Consider the following 16,398-nt stretch of genomic DNA (forward strand, 5'->3'; position numbering starts at 1 on the left):
TTTTTCCTATTTATTACACCCCCCCTCTCTTTTGTCTCTTTCTTGACCTTTCCTCTTAATGTATAATATATATGTGTTTTTATATATACATATAGATCACTATTAAAATGTCCAAAATCATGTTTTGTCTTGTTTTCAAGTAACAGTGATGTATATTTAATTGCTAGGTTTAATTTATAGCCCCCTCCTTTGGGCTTTGGGTGAAATAAATCTTCTGGGGTTCGGGATTTTAAGAGAGAGACATGAGATATATCTGATGGTAGTTCTACAGAGAAAAAAAAAATATTACTGAGTAAACCTGTAGATTCCATGTAAATAAAGATATACATGAGTATTCACGGGAAGGAGTGTATGACAAATGTTTACACACTGTACTCATCCTGCCCAGCAAGAAACAAAGTATACATCTTCATTAAACTGGAAAATCGATGCTGTACATGCTAGAGATTGCAACCAGATGTTGACCAGCAATTGTAGCAGTCCGTGTTTTTTATTATAAAGTAAAAAGACTTTTAATTCAAGTTGTCAGCAGGAGTGAGACTAATACGATCGTGTAAGCTGTGTTTGATTAAATAATAGTTTGCGTACAGTAACTATCAGTGTGGCCGAACATTGGCAGCAACTGCAACAGGAAGCCTTTTTTTTTTTTTTTTTTTTTTTTTAGGTGGCTTCTCTCGGAATATGTTTGTTTGATTATTTTTCATGACTACACTTTTGGAAAGTAGGAATGGATTTTGTTGCCTCATTATGCTTCCTAGCTGGATGTGCTACCTCATTATCTGTTTCTTTGTGAGTAGAATGCCTAAGCTATGTTCTTGCGGTGATAGAATTACTCACCCATGTGCAAGGTAATACCACACCTGTCAATATTATTTATAAATCTGGAACACAAGCAGGTGGGTATGCCAAGAACATAATCCGTATCACTGGTGATTACAATAATGTGAGACTTTAGAGTTAAAGCCTCAAACACCGGGGCTATGACCCAAGTTCATAATTGTCCCATTGACTACTATGGTTAATGCCAATAACAGCCTGGGCACTTAGGTATAGCATATCCCCTCTGTCATTCAAATTAAATCAACATACATGTCCAGTGCAACCCTAAGACTAAAGGGGACTAAATGTTGCCTTAAAAAAAAGAGATAAAAATGATACATGATGCTAAAGGGGAAATAATGTCATCTTGTGATTCTGGAGACATTACTAAATCCCTTAATGTATTGTGTCCAGAGACCCCTCTCATAGCACTGGTTTCACTTTCTGTATCTTATATATTATCTATATGTATCATGATTGGTTTTCTTACAGTGTCTTGTAACTAGCAAGTTATCACAGGTTAAAGAACAACCTTGTGGTTTTTTTTTTTTCTAAATGAGACCATTCAGAAAGTTTAAAGATTTGTTCTTGCTTTGAGATTTCAGTACGTTCTGTACTTGTTCTGCATTATGTACTGTTCATCTGCATATGAACAAAAAATAATGGTTTGATGTTATTGGTGGTAGTTTTAATTACATTTTGTCCCTCTCCTCATCAACTTTTAACCCTTTCTTTTCTCTATCAGTCTTAAATCTCCAGTAGTTAGCAGTGGGTTAGCATTCCAGTGGGTGCAAACTCATCGCGGTCTTTTGTTTTCCATTGTCACATCTGAGTACTTTTTCAATTCAAGTGCAGAAAAGGCCTTTTCTTGAATGGCAAAATGCCCATCTCAGCCTATTGTTTGCTTTGAATGTACCCAAGGGCAGCCGTTCATGTGATTTGTGAGGTAGTGTGCCTTTCCTTAAATGGAGGTGCTTCATCTCACCCATTTTAGTCAGTTCTATTGGAAAATTAAATTAGCATGAATGATTAGAAACACAAATATTTCATGACTTTGTCAGCCAAGATAAGAGGAATCATTCCAATTGTTCGAGGCAGATTTAGTCTGTTCCGCAGCAAGAAAACCATTTAGAATAGGAGAAAACAAGTTTTCATGGTGTTGCTGGATTTGGCGTGAATAGGTCAGCAGGACGCGAAAACCGGTTTCTTTGCTGCCGTCGTGCATGACATTAGATGTGTTCAGTGGCAGTCAATTTGATTCTATGGAAATCTTGCTTTAATCAAGTTATTGGGAAAACAAAATGTATTTTTTTTTTTTACTTACAAAAATATAGTGTTATTTTTTGGAAATCACTGTTAGATGTTAGATAATTTATTTTTTAATGGCTGTATGTGCATATTTCCCTTTGCCAAAGAAATAAAGTAACATAAGTTAAGAAAAAAAGTAGCATGTTAATGAGAAAGATGGGTGAGATTTTTTTGGCAGAAAACACCATCTAAGTCTACTTTCTGAATCCTTATGTCACAATGTGGAACAAAAAGCAACAAAATACTGTTAATCTTTCTGTATTCTGTTTTTGATAAGCTATAAAGACATATCATAATGAGAACTGGATGTCGTTTTTTTTTTATTCTTTATTTTTATCGTGCAATGAGAATACAGGCAGGCTTGCAACACCATGAGCAAGTACGTCAGAAAACATGGTGTAAGATTTGCATGGCAATTCGATATTTCAGCACATTTTTATATTATAAGATAAACCGGTATGGCTAACATGTCTAAGCTTTGAATACAGGCTATTGGAGAGATGATCTAGACATGTGGGGCTAATGTAAGCGAGTATAAAGAGTATCCACCGGAACCAGATCTAAAGCGCAGCTACCACTGTACACAATATACAGAGTACAAGGCGGGGTATCAGATCAAATTGTAGTAACTGCAGGTAGAGTGGCCTCTCTTTATCATGTAGTGGGTTCTAATCCTAGGTGGAAAACATTATAATCACTCCAAGAAGGAGTATGCTCGAAGTACCACTGGGCTCAGGTATATTGACAGGAGGGTGTTGCTAAGATATAAAAATAAATATATAAATATATAAATAATATATAAAAATAAAAGAAACATGAGTGCTAGTGAAAAAAAAAAAAAAAAGCAAATGTAAACAGAGATTCAGACACAGGGAGCTATGTAGAAGTTGATTAGATAAAGTTTATTTGTAGTGCCAGATCTACTCTAAAGTGTCTCTGTCAACTCAGGCTTACTTGCTGTATTGTTTCCTCATCTCTTTCAGAATATGTTCTGCTTTTCTTAATTTCTGATCTATTTCTCTTTAAAACATAAGACAAATGTATTTTTTTTCCTACGCTTGACAATTGTGACAAAATGGTGGAACTTGGGCAAGTTCCCCTTCTTTTGTCTAGTTAACAAAGGGTGAAGCTTGCTGTAAACTCCAGCCATTGTCACAATTGCCAAGTGTAGGAACACATAAGACAAAGTAGTCCCTACTAAGTCAGTTGTTCTAAAGAAAAATAGATCAGAAATAAAGAAAAGAAGAACAGATTCTGGAAGAGGAAGAGAAGAGGATACAATGGGAGAAAGGTAAGTTTGAGGTGACAGAGCCTCTTTAACCCCTTAAGGACCAAACTTCTGGAATAAAAGGGAATCATGACATGTCAGACATGTCATGTGTCCTTAAGGGGTTAAGGGTAATATTCAGCCCAATGTTAAATTATAAGATTTTGCACATCAAAAATATATGTTTCAATTTATTCTAAGACCCGTGATTTGTGAGAGAAAAAACATCTAACTTTTTGGAACAACCTGAATACACATTGCATATAGCTTGGCATGAAAATTGTATAAATAACAGAATATCACCTTCCTTTAATATGTCTCTATACATACTTTGGGCCTGTCAAGCCTCCAGCGTTGGGTTCTGGGGCTTTTCAGCATCAGATCTCAAGGGTTCTCATAGTTTTACTCAGCATGTAATTGTTCACAGTTAATACCTTTGCAACTAACTCATGAACAAGTGGCAATAATTCACACTACCTAAGGGACTCGTTGTTGGAAAAAGCCCATTCTGTTGCTATCATGTAACTTTTCGTAATCATGCAGATATTGGAATGTTATGCTCTTGGGACAGATTGCAAAGGATGCTGGGTTAAGTTCACATATGCTCAGACCTTTTGCATGCTGGGCTGTGCTGCCAGACCTAGATGTAGAAGAAGAATGATCATTTTTATTCCTACATTTTTAATATCTCAATATACTATCCTTAGGTTAGCCATTTGTCTTGTACAATATATAGATGAAATAATTACAAAATTAGAACGTGAAAAGAGAATTAGTATCTTTATCAGTGCAATCCTTTTTATATTTTAAAAGTGACTTCTCTATTGTAAAGCGCTGCGGAATTTGACGGCGCTCTATAAATATTAATTATAATAATAATATTACCCTTTTCTTCTTAGAATAGCATGCATTGTAGCAGGCATGAGTTAACTTTTCTTTTGTAATGCAACCCCTTAAAGGATCTCTAAAGTCACCCAGAGCACTTCATCTCAATGAGTCCTGTCATTTTAAAACATTAAAGTTTTTCTATGAGAAGCAATGGATTGCGGGGCATGGGTGATGTCAGCTTAGATGATAAGGAGCTAAAGCTTGCACTGCTTTCAGAAGTGGTGATGGTGATAGAAGTCTGTGTGTGCAGTGCTTCTACTTGAACCTTTTTTGGGGTGCCCAATGTCAATTCTGTGAAAAAAGGGGTTAATCAGTGTTCACAGTGTGCTGGTGACAGGCACAATGAGTTTCTCCCTGTGAAGCACTGATTGCAAAGGGAAACTGTCACCTTCCTTCCTTGCCTCTCTACATCTTTTTTTTTTAATTCCCTCCCCTGTTCATCCCCTCCTTCCTCGTCCTGCTCAAAAGGTGGATCACTAGATGTTTTAAAACTACAGCTTCCATGATGCTTTGTCATTCAAAAGGCCTACAAAGCATCATGGAAGCTGTCTGTTCCAACTTTTACCAAGCAGCATGCATTGTTGCTTCTGTAACAGTTACTTTATTGCTGCTCTATATGGTGACATGACTTCTGGGAGTTGTAGTCCAGCTGTTAGCTATCTACAACAGTAGGCTGACGATTGTACTACAACTCCCAAAAACTGTTGTTGTGCCTACAAACGACTGTTATGGAAAATGTTTAGTAGTGCTATAGGAAGTTTAGTAAGCTCAAATCCCTTCCCTTCCACACTCAGTTTCCAATGAAATGCAGGAACTTCAAATGTGAGTATCTTTTTTTTTTCTTTTACATTATTTTTTACGATTCTGAATGCATTCTCCCTTTGATGCACTAAAATACAAAGGATCAAATCCAGTCTGGAATTGTCCATCTAACTTTTGCTACTACATATCATACATTTATATTTTTGTCATAGATTGTCCAAATGTATCATTGTACGCATGGCATTAATTGATAAAAGCAATCCTCTTTATTGGTTTTTTTTTTGTTTGTTTGTTTTTTACATATTGGAAAAATTGTCCTTTTTGTTGTGATTGTGTCACACTTTTGAATTCACGGCATTTGCTTAAACTTTGGTAGTGTAACAAAGAGCATTAGTCCAGTCTATGGATTTCAATAATTATTTTAACATGGCTCATGTTAATTTTCATTATGCATTGCTGCCTCTGGCAGATATATTTCCAAGCGATTGTGTTCAGTCCCAGCCTATTGTTTGTCTAACTTTAAAATCACACAGCAGACTGAAAGAAAGTAGGCACTATGTTTAATTAATGGTTGTTTGGTCTTTGAGTCTCTTTCTCTCAGGATAACTCTAATCAAGTGGAAAAGTTTCTTACCAGAATCCACATACATTGCACGCTATAAAGAATTATCATGATCTGTTACTATTAATTGTCAGGGCTACGGGTCTATGTATGCTTTTAAATAATGTAATCTACATAAGACAACTAAGTCTAAAGATTTTATCCATGAATGTCCTTCTTCTTCTTGTGAATATTACATTGAGAGCACATTTGTTGCTTGTGAGGTTTTATATTGTGTGACAAATTTCTCAATGTCTGTGTAGAAGTAGAGGTTAACATTTTTGGATACTTGCCACCACTCTTGCACGAGAATACAAAATAAGTATGGATGATCTTCTAAAAATGATTGGTGTCAATGTTATATCTGATCATTTTTTTTTTTTTTTTGCGTGTGCCTATTGCATTGCATGAGAACATGCGTGTGGATGAAAACTGACCAATCTTAGGAATGGCAATCTTCAACACTTTTTTTTTTACTTTTTCTTAGTGAAATACAGTCAAAATAACCCCTAAATATCACAACTGATCTAAAAAAAAATAAAGGTTGAATTTTATTTAATTATTAATCAGATTTTCATTTAACTGAGAATGTATATTTAGATGTATCAAATTATAATTAGAATTTTTTACTTTAATACGTTGTTCATTAGAAAACACAAACGTCATGTTACAAAGCCATTTGAAATAAAGAATTGGAGTATCAGATGGTAGTGTCAGATGCTTATTTTAAAAGCATTCTGCACGACATATTAATAAAAAGTTATTAATTTGTTTGGGACATTGCTTACAAGTTCCCTCAGCATCACGGGAAATTTAGCTGACAAATATCTGGAGTGCCGAGCTTAGACATCTTTGTTTTAGAGTTCTTCAGTGTACCAGTCATCGTGGGCAGGTATTGGCAAATGTATGCTCATAATTAGTTTAGCTAAGAAATACCTCTCTGATAGCACTTGCGTTAGAATGGAAAGAGGACTCTATAGGGAACTGGCTTCTACCCAGTTTTTTTGTGATACATTGTGAAACACTTGATGAATCAAATGCCAATTTAGTGCCAAGAAAGTTCTACAGTCTAGAGGCCAAAGTTATGTCTGCAGAAAGCTTTTTATTTGAAATGTATCAGAGCACAATTATATCCATTGTATTTTTTTGGCAATGGACTCATTTTCTGCAGCACAGACTTAAGTTATATAAATTGGTTAAATTGGAATAAACTGAGAAATTCGCAAGTTCAAATGCTGATAATTTTCTGTATAATAAAGTCATTTAAAGTGACTTAATTCTTGCTCGGTTTCCTGGACGGGTGTCTCTTTTAGAAATGTATCTTTGTTAAAGTGAGTTTAACATTGAACACACTTCTTAATCTTATTTACTTTTAAAAATAACTGTATGCAATGCAGGGCAGTAGAGTTTCTTATTTCCTGCTGGTGTCAGTTGCATTACGCAGCACTTTCTGTGGCTTTGGAGAGTATTAAACTTTCATCACCTCGGCATTGATGAGCACTTGTCACCTGAGGGGGAGAATAGAATTTTTTTTTACATTAATCCAGAGGCAGCCAAAGGCAGATCCCTAGATGATATAGAAATAACGCCTTGCCATTCTTAAGATAGGCAAAGCATTGTGGGGTAGTGCCTATAGAGCAAGGACATCTAGGGATTTACTTGTTGGCCATCCCTGCTTTGATCACTGGTACATAATACCTGTACATAACAAACTGTGTGTTGAATAAACCGTTATCTTTACTTAAAATGTATTTATCTATTCAGTAGAACATGTGCTTCAAGGGTTCCAGTCGTAACTATGAGCATTTAGCTCTCCTTGTATTTGTGAATGAATTAGATGATATTTTTTTCTTGATTTTTTGGTGTAAGGTCTAAGATTTCACACTTTTGAGAATTACCCAACTTTAAGATTTCCGTATATTCTGATAAAGTTCTAAACTTCTATAAGAGAAACAAGTTGGTCATGATGCAAAAGCTTTATGTACATAAAATATGTAACATTGTTAATATATAAAAGTAATTATAATAAAATGAACATCTTTCTTCAGTGTTTTTTTTTGTTTGCATTTTTTTAACTTAATTTTCTTTAGTTGTAACTGATGCATATTTAAATATTTAAATAATTTGTGCATTAATAGTCAGTACATGAAAAAAGCATTTCGTTATAAGTTCATATAAATTTCAGTTACGTATGTAGAAAAGCTGTGTAGATAAGAATTACAGCGTTAGTAGTGAAAGCCAGTGAAAAGTAGTAGTGAAAGAGTGCTTTGGGTCATCAGTTAACAGAACAATACATCCCCCCCACCCCCCCTGAGTTTGTCAAGTTTAAAGGGATACTGTAACGCTAGGAATACATTTCTGTATTTCTAATATTACAGTCTAAATGTCTTCACTTAGCTTACCTGCCTATACCAAAACAAATATAAACAAAATAAAAATGTTTTACTCGCCTTCTCTTCAGTGCCGAGTCTCCCTTGGTACTACTGCAGCTCCTCCCCACCTGATGTCATCCTGGACCCATCTGTCGAATGCAGTGATTCTGTACGGAAGACCATGATGGCACTGTGCATGTGCATATATTATCATGATGTAGTAGGGTTTGAGATCCAGGAAGTAACCAAGAGGGCTTGGTGGCCTTCTAAATAATATAATATTAACATTTGGGGCTACTAATTTAGATGAAGTTGTTATAGCGAGTACAGTCTTCCCTTGACTAAACGTTTGGAGCTCATTTGTCAACTAGCAGTAATTCACTTTTTGCTGTATAAACCTTTAAAATATGGATACTCTTTTCTATACACCATATTGTACTCTTTCGTAAACCTTAGACCTTGCATTCAACTCTGTTAAACAAATTGCATTCAACTCTTTAAAAAAAAAAAAAAAAAATGTTTTCAAATGTTTTAAAGTACTTTCACTCTCTGCTAAAAAAGGAAATGTATCTCATATTGACGTGTATTTTTCTTTCTCGATATTTCAGAGACGTAGAGGTTCCGGTGTTTTTTGTGCCAATTGTCTGACCACAAAAACATCACTTTGGCGAAAGAATGCAAATGGTGGCTATGTATGCAACGCGTGTGGCCTATACCAGAAACTTCACTCGGTAGGAAGAAAAAACAAAATTAACATATTTCTGCTGAAAATAAATTGCTAAAAATTTCCGTATCCTTCCAAGTTCTGCTCTTAATTTTACATTTTATTTTGTTTGGTGTTTCTCACAATACTTCGTCTATTCCTTACAAGAAATATATAGAGTTTGAAAAAGCTTGGTACTTAAATTACTTTATTGAATATAATTTTTCGGCCAAATAGAAAAAAAGGCGAAATCATTTTAAATCTACACCTTATATGCAGCTAAGAAAACAGTTTGCTTTCAATGATTGTTGGATCATATGCCTCATAGCTTTGCATGACTGTGTTGAAGATGTTTTTATTTTGCAAGTATTACAAAAATATGAATATCTAAGGTACACAAAGTTATATTTTTATGTACTTTTGTCTTGCAACACAATGGCATGTACATTTAACCCTGCATGGTTCATTAAAAAGAAAAATGTATTCATGCTATCTTACATTCTCGTATGGCTACTTGCAAGGAGTGGTTTGTTTTGCATTAAACTAATAATGGGGACCATAACTGGGTCCTTTATTTTATTTAAAAAAAAAAAAGTGACTTGTAGGAGCCAGTTACCTTTCTAAGGTGAGATATAAATGTTTTTTGATTAAACAAACCACTGGCCAGTCTCCTAATCCTACTGATAATGCATGATGTAAGAATGAGGATGTAAGGAGTGTGTGGCTTAATCCTGAATATAATATAAAACCAGGCATTCAAAAATATTACAATTTAAAAGTTTTGTGGTTCGTGAAGTAAAGATAAAGAAGTTGTTCACTTGACTCCAAATTGTAGTGAATTCAAACCCAAATTAGAAAAATTAGGGCTAATTAGGTCTGAGTTGGAGATTTTTTATTTTTAATTAGTTATTGGTGCCAACATATTGCTACTCGCATTTCTTTTCTCAACAGTTCTAATTTTAGTAATTATCACGGATGTGTCAGTTCCATGGAACTTATATTCTTTAGAGAAATTATTTTGTGATTTATTTTTCTACCTTAGTTTTGTTCTTAGTGTTTTTTTAACTGTGCAAAAACTTGGCATTGCTGTTTGAGAAACATATTATCGCAAAAGTAAACTCAGATCTGTAGGAAACAAAATGTTCTTTTTGTTTCTGCTAGCAGAGTTGAATTTTTAACATGGACTAATTTAGAACAGGTTATTGCCATTATAAACATGTACACAAAAACAAACAAACAAGAAAATCTGTTTGTTACGTATAAGCAACATATTGTTTACATCTTGCTATTCACAATTTATTTGTGGTCTGTATTTTAAAGCCCACAGTTGTCTCATTAGCACCCTTTTATGCCTTATATGAGAAAATAATAGTGGTGTCATCTTTACTGATTAGATACATTTTTTTTCCCTCGAGAAGCAGAGGAAAAAGGACATATGAAATATAATGTGAGTTATTGGATATTTCAGTACAGTGAAACAAGTTTTAATGAGTTACATACATTATATCCTGCAAGGCTGATACAAAAACACTGTTCTATTTAATCTTCAGAAACAGTGTTATAAATGAAAATCAGTTATTTGTGATATTAAAAAAAGTGTTGAAACATCTCTAGACTGAGGCATGAAGTTTAATGATTTCATCAAGTCTTAAAAAAAAATCTATTCTTTTAAATGTTAAGTACAGCATCACAGCAGTGAAGCAAGTTAATCCGAAGATTAAATATTAACAAGATTTTTACCAGGAAGGAAGGATTCACTGTTATGCTTTATTTTTTTTTTTAAAAACTTTTTTTAAGATAGTAATTTTGGCCTTAATTTTGTGTGTTTTTATCAATATACTAACAATTTATGTAGAGTTTTTGATTGTTCTGTAGTGCATATTATCATTTAATGCAGATTACCTTATTTTCTGAGTTATGTGTTTTATCTCTTCTACAGACTCCCAGACCTTTAAACATAATTAAACAGAACAATGGTGAACAGATTATAAGGAGACGAACAAGGAAGCGCCTTAACCCAGAAGCTCTACAGTCTGAACAGTTAAATAAACATCAAAGAGGGAGTAGCGAAGAACAAGCAAATGGAAGTCCTTTGGAGAGAAGGTCGGAAGACCATTCAGCAGAAGGTCACCCGAGAGAAATTCAGCAACTTAGTATGAATAAGTATGAGCCCCCAGCTTCATTGACTAAAAGCCATTCTGCTCAGCAGACAATAATAGTCAGCCAAACTATGGATATCCACAAACGGATGCAACCTTTGCACATTCAGATTAAAAGCCCTCAGGAAAGCAGTGGAGATCCAGGAAATAGTTCATCTGTATCTGATAGCAAAGGAAGTTCAGAAAGAGGTAGCCCAATAGAGAAATACATGAGACCCATTAAGCATCCTAATTATTCTCCTCCGGGAAGTCCAATAGAAAAATATCAGTACCCGGTATTTGGACTTCCCATTGTTCACAATGACTTCCAGAGTGAAGCTGACTGGCTAAGGTTCTGGAGTAAATATAAGCTGCCAGTACCTGGGAATCCACACTACTTGAGTCATGTGCCTGGCCTAACAAACCCTTGCCCAAACTATGTGCCTTACCCCACCTTTAGTCTGCCTGCTCAATATTCCACTGTTGGATCAGATAATGACATTCCTCTAGATTTGGCAATGAAGCATTCCAGGCCTGGATCAGCAACAAATGGAGCCGCTAAAGAAAAAACTAAGTCACCATTGAGTACGAAGGATGATGGTGTGTTGATTGTAGCAAAAACAGAAAAAGTGGATAGGAGTACTCAAGATGAACTTTCAACAAAATGTGTGCACTGTGGCATTGTCTTTCTGGATGAAGTTATGTATGCGCTACATATGAGTTGCCATGGTGAGAGTGGACCTTTTCAATGCAGTATATGCCAACATCTTTGCACGGACAAGTATGACTTTACAACTCATATTCAGCGAGGCCTACATAAGAACATTGCACAAGCTGAAAAGAATGGAAAAACTAAAGAGTAAAACTTTAGCACTTAGCACAATTTAAATAGAAATAGGTTGTCTGAATAGAAATTCAGTAGCTTGTAATTTCCTATTAGGGCTCCGTAATGCACTTCTTGAAGCATATCATTCATGAATAATCTTTTTATCCATTTTTTTATTGACACGTTACAATAGGTAATTGATATTAATCCTTTGAGTGTTTGAAGGGCAAGATGGGCAAGATGAATCGCATCCCTTTTTTTGCACTTGAATGTTCTGCTTTATGGTCAGTGCAAGATATACATGTATGTATATTAGCATTTTCGATGGCCCGCATAAACCTCTTAATATAGGAGTTCACAGCATTCTAGGAGGTCTTTAGTGTGGGGAGGTCTTTTTAGTGAGAGCAAAGATCATTGCCTATTTTGATATTCCTGTAAATGCTTCTTTACCATTCAGCACTGAGTGCAATTTGAGTGAGTTGGGTTGCGGTTTCATGTTTAGCATGATCACACACTTTGCACACAGATCCTGAATATGGTGGTGGTACTGAAAGGATATGCATTATTGCAATCAATTTATTTTTTTTACTTCCCATTTCACCAGAGTGGCCCGCTATTGCTGTATAATGCAATATATGGTAACCATTAAAATTGTATGCATGGGCCTAAATATTTGCTATGCTACTGTGTAGGCCTATCAAATATTTTCCTGTATGTTCGGTACGCAAAGTTGGAGTGAAAATTGACTATTAATATTGCTTTACATTAGACTACATTAACCAATGGATCATTTCCTAAGTGTATCACTATTTGAGGCCACAGTTTGGTTGTTTTTCATTGTAAATTCTGAAGCTCAGAATTATAAATTTTTTTGTCCAAATACTATATAATAAATATCAAGCAGGATAAACCTTTTAATATATATTTACAGTGGCTTCAGTAATAGACTGAGCTATCAATATATAACACTGTAACCCTTATACTTGAGTCATGTTAGTAATTTTTTTTCTTTAATTTTCTTTTTAATGTTGCCACCAAAACTTGCAAGAATTAAACTCTAAACCTGGCAGATTTTATTAGATGCCAACACTCAAAATGTAATATTTTTAGTGTTATGTACTGTCATTAATACATTCAATGTTACTACATCCAATGTTTGGAAACATTGACCATGTAACCACTAACCTGTTGCAGCAGCTGCCATGGGGCACTGGTATCTTGACCGTTCCCTGTGTTGTGTGTGCCATCCCATTCTGTCCAGAAATATACTTTAAGCATATTATTACAGGACCGACCATAATGGCGTAAAATGTCCCCCAAAAAAGAATGCATTGGGATCTTGCCCTTTGTAAAGAGTTGTATCAGTTTGCTGTAGCTAAAGGTAACATATAGAGCACAAACACATGAAATATTGATTTTGATTCTTTTGTATCTTGGTTAATATTTCATGCTCTGTACTATATGCTTACACATTATACAATTCCCAATGTGGAGAGTATTTTATTGGTTTAGACCCTTTCAAGTTTGACATATTTTTTATGCTTTAATCCCTTAAGGACCAAACTTCAGGAATAAAAGGGAATCATGACATGTCACACATGTATATATATTTAAATATGCCTATCCCCATGAGTATCTATATATATATTAATCTCTTCATTTATTTTAAATCCACCTGGACAGTTTGTTCACAATTGATAAACTGACTATAAAACTTTTCTATTTGTATTATTATTATTTTTTTTACTTGACATGGCCCAATTAATTTGTAAATTCAATTCTGTGTGACCTTTAATGGATATACCCCATCATCTTCATGGTTTAATCACACTCGAGGGGTTTCATATCAAGCCATTTTTAGCTTAAACAGTAACTTGATGTTGGCCTTTCGAGTAATCAAACAGTCTCATTTCAATGAACGTTAAAAATAGAACATTACTTTTTTGACACAAAAAGAGTAGGATCCCAGCTTCAAGTGTTATTACGTATTTTGTATATTGGTATTCTGATAACGGACATGCCAGTTCTATTTTTTTCCTAAATTGTTGCTTGAAAGTTTATTTAAAACATAGGAATAAAATTATAAGTGTTAAAACTCTATTTACTAAATATATCGGTAGCATTTTTCTAATTAACAAATAGATGCAGCTTACTTTAATTTTGTTAAGGTCTTGTTTCTTTTTCTGTTAATGATAACTAATTGTTGCCCTGAAACAATTATTGATATGTTTATCTAGTAAAAAAGATAAAGCTTACCTTCAGTCTTTTATTTTTAAGTAATGATGATTAGCTAATCCCAAGCCATCATTTTTGTTTTACTCTCATTAGATCTATTAATGCCAAAGTATTTTTTTCTCATCAAAAAATAATCTCGTGCTAACATAATATATATGTATATATATATTTTTATTACATCTTTCTACGTTTTATTTAACATGCATTGACTACATTTGATCTGCAACACGTTTGAGTTCTTAAAAAAAGAAAAAAAAAAAGAGAAGGTATTTCTGTATAGAAAATAATTTATATCGGTCAATCCTGGCTTACCTAGATGGTTCCTACTATTTTTTATGTTTTTTTTTTGTTTTTTTTTGTTTTTTTTTATGGCAATGTCTTCTAAAGCATTTATTTGCTTCGAAATGAAGGGAACACACCTTAGCAGAAATGCTCAGGGAAATAGGGCTATGTAAATGCATAACGAATGCTAGATTTTAATTAAATGAAGATTCTACTCTACCAGCCAGTGTACTTTCTGCAGGTTACTGTACTAAGTTAGCGATACAGCACTTGAAGTTATCCTTAAGTATATATAGATGTTACAAGCTACTGGATACACTGTCAGATAGTCCTTTTTCATTAAGGAAGTTGGGAGAACAAAAGTCTTATTTTTCTAGTAATTATTAATGTATTACATTTCAAATAATGGTGCCTGACATATTAAATAATTATTTTCTACTATGTACGTATGCAACAAAGATATTCCATCATTGCATTAGAGTCAGTTTGGCTCAGCCTCACTGTTTACATTTGCAGATGTAGCGAATACGGTTGTGAAGCAAATCTTTCTATTGCATTAGGTAAAGTTTCTTTGTGCATTAAAGGTATAATCTGTTACATGAAACAAATTTATTTGTTAGTAAAATGGGATGGAATATGAGAAGGAAATTGAAATATTTTTATGCCTATTTAGGATAAAAGGGTAGCACTATTCATTCCAATTACTTTTGTATTCTTAAATGTTAATTCACATTGTTACGCTTCAGAATGATGCACATATATCCTCTTTATTGCTTGTGTCTATGTTTCATACGAAACATTTCATAATTCTGTTATGTGCTGTGTGAATTGCAGCTGATGTTTTGTGTATTGCATTCTTCAGTAGCATTGCACTTCATTTTACATTGTTCAGCATTTGTTTGTTTCTTATGAATGCTTTGTCCATCTCCCTTTCTCTATTTTATTTTAGTCCATTGGGGTGGGTGATTGAGAGGTATTTTCCCCACCTTTGTGGTTTCATAATAGTGTTTCTTTGTAAAGCATTCTTCACCCGTAGAAAAGAATGAGTGAATTAAGGAATTTTTATTATTTTTTTACTATCTTTTTTTCATTCATTTTAAATACATCAGGGCATATAGTTTTTTTTCTGCATGTATCCATGGGATGTTTATGTACATGACATATTGAGATGTGCAAAGATGTTTAATCCAGGGAAATATATATTTAAACCATTTCCAATAAAATAATAATATGTGTTTTACGTAAGTATTATAAAAACATTCTTTGAATTTATTTGCTTACAATTTCCATGTGGATTTACATAAAATCTAGTCACTTTTTTTTTTTTTTTTTTTTTAAATCACATCAATAAAAGAGGAACTCATTAGAGGGAAAGGTTTTATGTTTATTATAGCAATCCTGTGGTTCACGAATGTTGAGAAAATGTGTTTATTTACTCCATATACCTACAGATTCACCAATGTGTGATATGATAATTGATACAACATTGCTGTCTTTTTTATGTCACAAGATAAAACAAAATATTAAATAATTAGGACAAAGTAGAATTGAAATCAATATTTAGGGCTTACATTTCACATTTCTTAAATTACATGTGGGCTAAAGTAGCTTATAAATATAAGCAATTCTATAAGGTTTTTTATTTTTTAAAGAGACCTTTAAGTAATGGGTGCAGCACCTAATGGTTGTAGTAATTTTTACACTGTTGAAATTATTAGTGTATATTTTGCATTTTTGCCTCGTTGCTGATTATATTCCTGACTTAATCCATGTGTTATGTGAGTTAAATGTTGAAGAGGGTTGTATACCCAATTCAACCTACTTTATTTCATAAGAAATATAGTCTTATCCATTAATTTGCCATATAAATATAATATATTAATTATTTGTTGATCATTGAGATTGGGAATATATAAGTTTATATTTGTATTAAATTTCTATTTGTTATTTTGTATACTATAATGGCCTGATTATAGGACACAAAGCCCCCCTAAAAAATCTAATTACAATAAATAAATAACGTATGGTAGCATTCTACAAATCCCACCGCCCGTTCCATGTTATTATTAAATATTACCAAGTTTATGTATATAGTCATTAATGTAATGCAGCGTATAATTGTGTCTTTATGGTAATTATAGTTTTAGATACCCGCAACATATTATTCTATTAAATACAGTTTCATAGACTACAAATTG

General features: G+C 33.6%; 1 protein-coding gene across 2 annotated transcripts in view; it reads left to right on the forward strand.

The window, feature by feature from the left end:
* TRPS1 (transcriptional repressor GATA binding 1) overlaps positions 1-11,899 on the forward strand; it is a 242,106-nt gene extending 230,207 nt beyond the window's left edge. For both annotated transcript variants that reach the window (XM_063450276.1, XM_063450277.1), the window contains 2 exons: positions 8,625-8,747; positions 10,659-11,899. In XM_063450276.1, coding sequence (XP_063306346.1) covers positions 8,625-8,747; positions 10,659-11,720 — 1,185 coding nt within the window. In that variant the 3' untranslated portion in view covers positions 11,721-11,899. The remainder of the gene's footprint in view (positions 1-8,624; positions 8,748-10,658) is intronic.
* Positions 11,900-16,398: the final 4,499 nt, after the last annotated feature.

The sequence above is a fragment of the Pelobates fuscus genome, chromosome 4 (genome assembly GCF_036172605.1).
Source record: "Pelobates fuscus isolate aPelFus1 chromosome 4, aPelFus1.pri, whole genome shotgun sequence".
NCBI lineage: Eukaryota > Metazoa > Chordata > Amphibia > Anura > Pelobatidae > Pelobates > Pelobates fuscus.